At 47.9% G+C, this 3,065-nt stretch overlaps 1 protein-coding gene across 1 annotated transcript in view; it reads left to right on the top strand.

Moving 5' to 3' along the window:
- Positions 1-362: 362 nt before the first annotated feature.
- Positions 363-3,065, top strand: part of HIGD1A (HIG1 hypoxia inducible domain family member 1A) — a 7,045-nt gene continuing 4,342 nt past the window's right edge. Inside the window, exons 1-2 of the mRNA XM_005428198.2 lie at positions 363-493; positions 1,790-1,897. Coding sequence (XP_005428255.1) covers positions 1,795-1,897 — 103 coding nt within the window. The 5' untranslated portion in view covers positions 363-493; positions 1,790-1,794. The remainder of the gene's footprint in view (positions 494-1,789; positions 1,898-3,065) is intronic.

Below are 3,065 nucleotides of genomic sequence, written 5' to 3'. Positions count from 1 at the left end.
GGGCGGGACCGCCGGGCACACAGCCTGAGTTCTGCAGGCGTTGCGGGTGCCTAGGGCTGGAGCCAGGAAGGGCTCCCATGTGGGGGGAAGGTGACTGGGGCAGGAGTGGAGCAGAGGCCCCGTGTGGGGACGTGGGGCAGAAGGCCGGAGTGCGGTGAAGGTGCCTGGGCCGCAGTGGGGAACAGTCCCCATGTGGGGTGCGGGGGCTGGGGCTGGAGTGGGGAAGGGTCCCCACGTGGAACTAGGCTGGCGGAAAGCAGCCTAGGGGTACCCAGGGCCTCCCCCTTGCCGGGAGGGATGCTGGGACCTGTCACCTTCCCACCCGTGGTCCTCCCTCAGTGTCCCTCCCTCGCGGGTGACACCGGTCACACAGGTGCCCTGACCTCCCTGTTCGGTTTGGCAAGGTCAGGGCAGCCGGGCCGTGTGTTCCACCCAGTTTCTTCTGCCCTGTACCCATCTTGGTCTGAGCTGAAGGTCACAGAAACTTCCCGTGGTGGGTGAATTGTTTCACTTTTAATATAATTTTCTTGTGTAAATCTCACCTCTGGCTGTCTCCTCCTCTGCTGAGTGATTGAGAGCTCTTGTTACCTTCTCTGAATGAATCAGGCTAAAATTATAGTTTACATTCAGCAAATAAGAGTGGTTATAGCACAGGCCAAATCCTAGAGAGATAGAGAGACCAAATCCTTTTGCCTTGCAGAGGAAATGGTTTGAGAACCAGTCTGCCTGCTCACATGGGTGTGCTCGAAACGCTGCACAACCAGGGAGCACGGCCGCCTTTGAAATGTCTCTTCTGCCTAAAGTTACTGGCACCTGCTTAATGAAATTCCTCTTGGTTTATTCTGAGAGCTTGGGGCCTTTCTAAGTGCCCCTGAGCTGTGTTTTGCTGTTGGTGATAAAGCTGAACAATAGCAGTAGATTTTTTCCTAGCAGGGCCTTCTGTGGTGTCACTGGCAGAAATTGTCATTAACTGAATGATGCATATGCTGAGCACTGAGGAGGGAAGGGGTCTTGGTGTAATCCTTGCAATTCCCAACACAAAAAGCTGGGAAGTTCTGGAGCATGGTCTCACTTTGGTGATGATGATGGTTCTGTGAGTGGAGCCCTTCTCAAGCTGTTGCTGCTTTTTATTTTCCTTGGGGGAAGGTGAGAAGTCATCTGTGGATGACTTCTCCTCCTGATGTGACCCCTCACGAGTCTGCACCTATTGAGGGCTTCAAGACTTGCTCAACTCCTTGGCAGTGGCTGTTCTCCATCCCTGTGTTCTCCACCAGGAATTTGGAATTATGTTGATGTGGGATAGGCTGTGGTGACTGAGGAGCTGCCAGGTGGGGCTGACCTTGTGCAGCAGCTTGTGCTTCCCAACCCAGCTGCTGTGGCTGCTGCTCTTGGCAGGGAATGAGGGGGAGAAGTGAACTTTGCTGAGGTCAGAAGTGCCATAAAGGACCAGCCTGCGAAAGCCAAGCAGAGTGGTGAGGCATGGAATTCCTAAAAGGAAAGGCAGGCAGTGACCAAAGCTTTCTGTCGCTGCCTGTGGCTATGAGGGGATCACTGCCATCTCTGAATAGCAGAAATTTGTTGCTCTCCTACATTTTTTTTTTGTTTTGTTTCATTGTTACCTCTCCTGGTAAGCACAGTCCTGCTTCCCAAGGTTTCGCTTTAATTAAACCATCTGTGCCTGTTCTTATATCTCACTACCTGGATATTTGTGATAAGGGATTTTCTTGTCCTAAAGATTCTCTTTATTTGGAGTTTCCAAAACCTGAAGGGAGGTTCTTTGTCTTCACAGCCACAATGTCACCCAGCCAGGAATCCATTTACCCTGACTATGAGACAGAGACCAGCCAGACCTCGAAGCTGATAAAAAAGTTTAAGGAGACGCCGTTTGTGCCCATTGGTGAGTTCAGAAATGGAGAAATGTGTTTGCACAATCAATGTGGGAAACACCATCACTGTTCACCTTTTTTCTGTAAACAGGAAATTACTTTGAAATTACCTCCCCATAATAGTTGTCCTAAAAGAAAGAGAGAAATTAATGAGGTCTATTACCTTAAATAAAAAAAAAAAAAGAAGCTACAAGTATAAGATAAAAGCCCCAACAAATAAACCCTGAAAGGATTTTTAGGTGAGGCTAGAAAACATGTGAAGGTGATGCTGTCAAGTGGTTTAGGAGTGTGTTGTGCAGCTGTTCTGGAGCACAGTTCCTGGGAATTTTGTGACCCTTACAAAGTGACTTAAAAGCTATCGAAATACGAACCAGAAGGATTTGAATTACAGCCTGTGTGGTAAATGTTTCAGCCCTCTGCTACTATCACTTAGTTTCAAATGCATTTTTTAGTAACTTTTGTGTTACTCCAGCTTGAGGAAGTTGTTCAGTTCTCAGCCTCTCTGTTGAGATTCCCAAAAAGCTTCTGAGGGGAGCAGGGATCAGCTTTTGTGTGACACAGGACACGTTTTGATTTCCAGCCACCTTAAATAGAGAGCAGCAGGGTCACTTGGGGTGAACTGTTCCAAGCTTTTGCCAGCACATTTCCGTCACTGCTTCCGTGCTTGCTGCACTTTGTCTCCACCTTGCTGGGCTGTACCATGAACTCCAGGAGTTCCAGTTCCCTGAAGCAGGTTGGCAGAGCTCAACTTTGACCTGTGTCAGAGCTGGGCTGAAGGCCCTAAAACTGTTAATTGGTATTTAATGAGAGTGAATTATGTGTTTACAGCTTTCTGGTGGCACTGGTAATGCTCTGGCTCAGGGAAGACAAACTGCCCGTGCTCTGCTCAGTAAAATATACACAGCACTTAAATCTTGGCATGCACCTATGAACTGTGCAAATAATCCTAAAAATGGAATGAAATAGATGGAATTGGAAAAAGGTTGTATATTTCTCTGTGTATTCTGTGAAAGCATGTCATGGTTTGACACTGGCACAATGCCAGTGCACCATGAAAATATACTTCCCTGGTGTTTGCTGTGAGATGTGACCAGGAAATAAGCAAAGCAGGCCTCTACCTTAGAAAAAAAGTTTATTAACTAAACTTCAAAAGGAAAAAAACCACACACACACACACAC

The sequence above is a fragment of the Geospiza fortis genome, unplaced genomic scaffold, assembly GCF_000277835.1.
Source record: "Geospiza fortis unplaced genomic scaffold, GeoFor_1.0 scaffold34, whole genome shotgun sequence".
NCBI classification, from domain to species: domain Eukaryota; kingdom Metazoa; phylum Chordata; class Aves; order Passeriformes; family Thraupidae; genus Geospiza; species Geospiza fortis.
The sequence above is the reverse complement of the archived record's forward strand: the minus strand, read 5'-3'. Positions and strand labels throughout refer to the sequence as shown.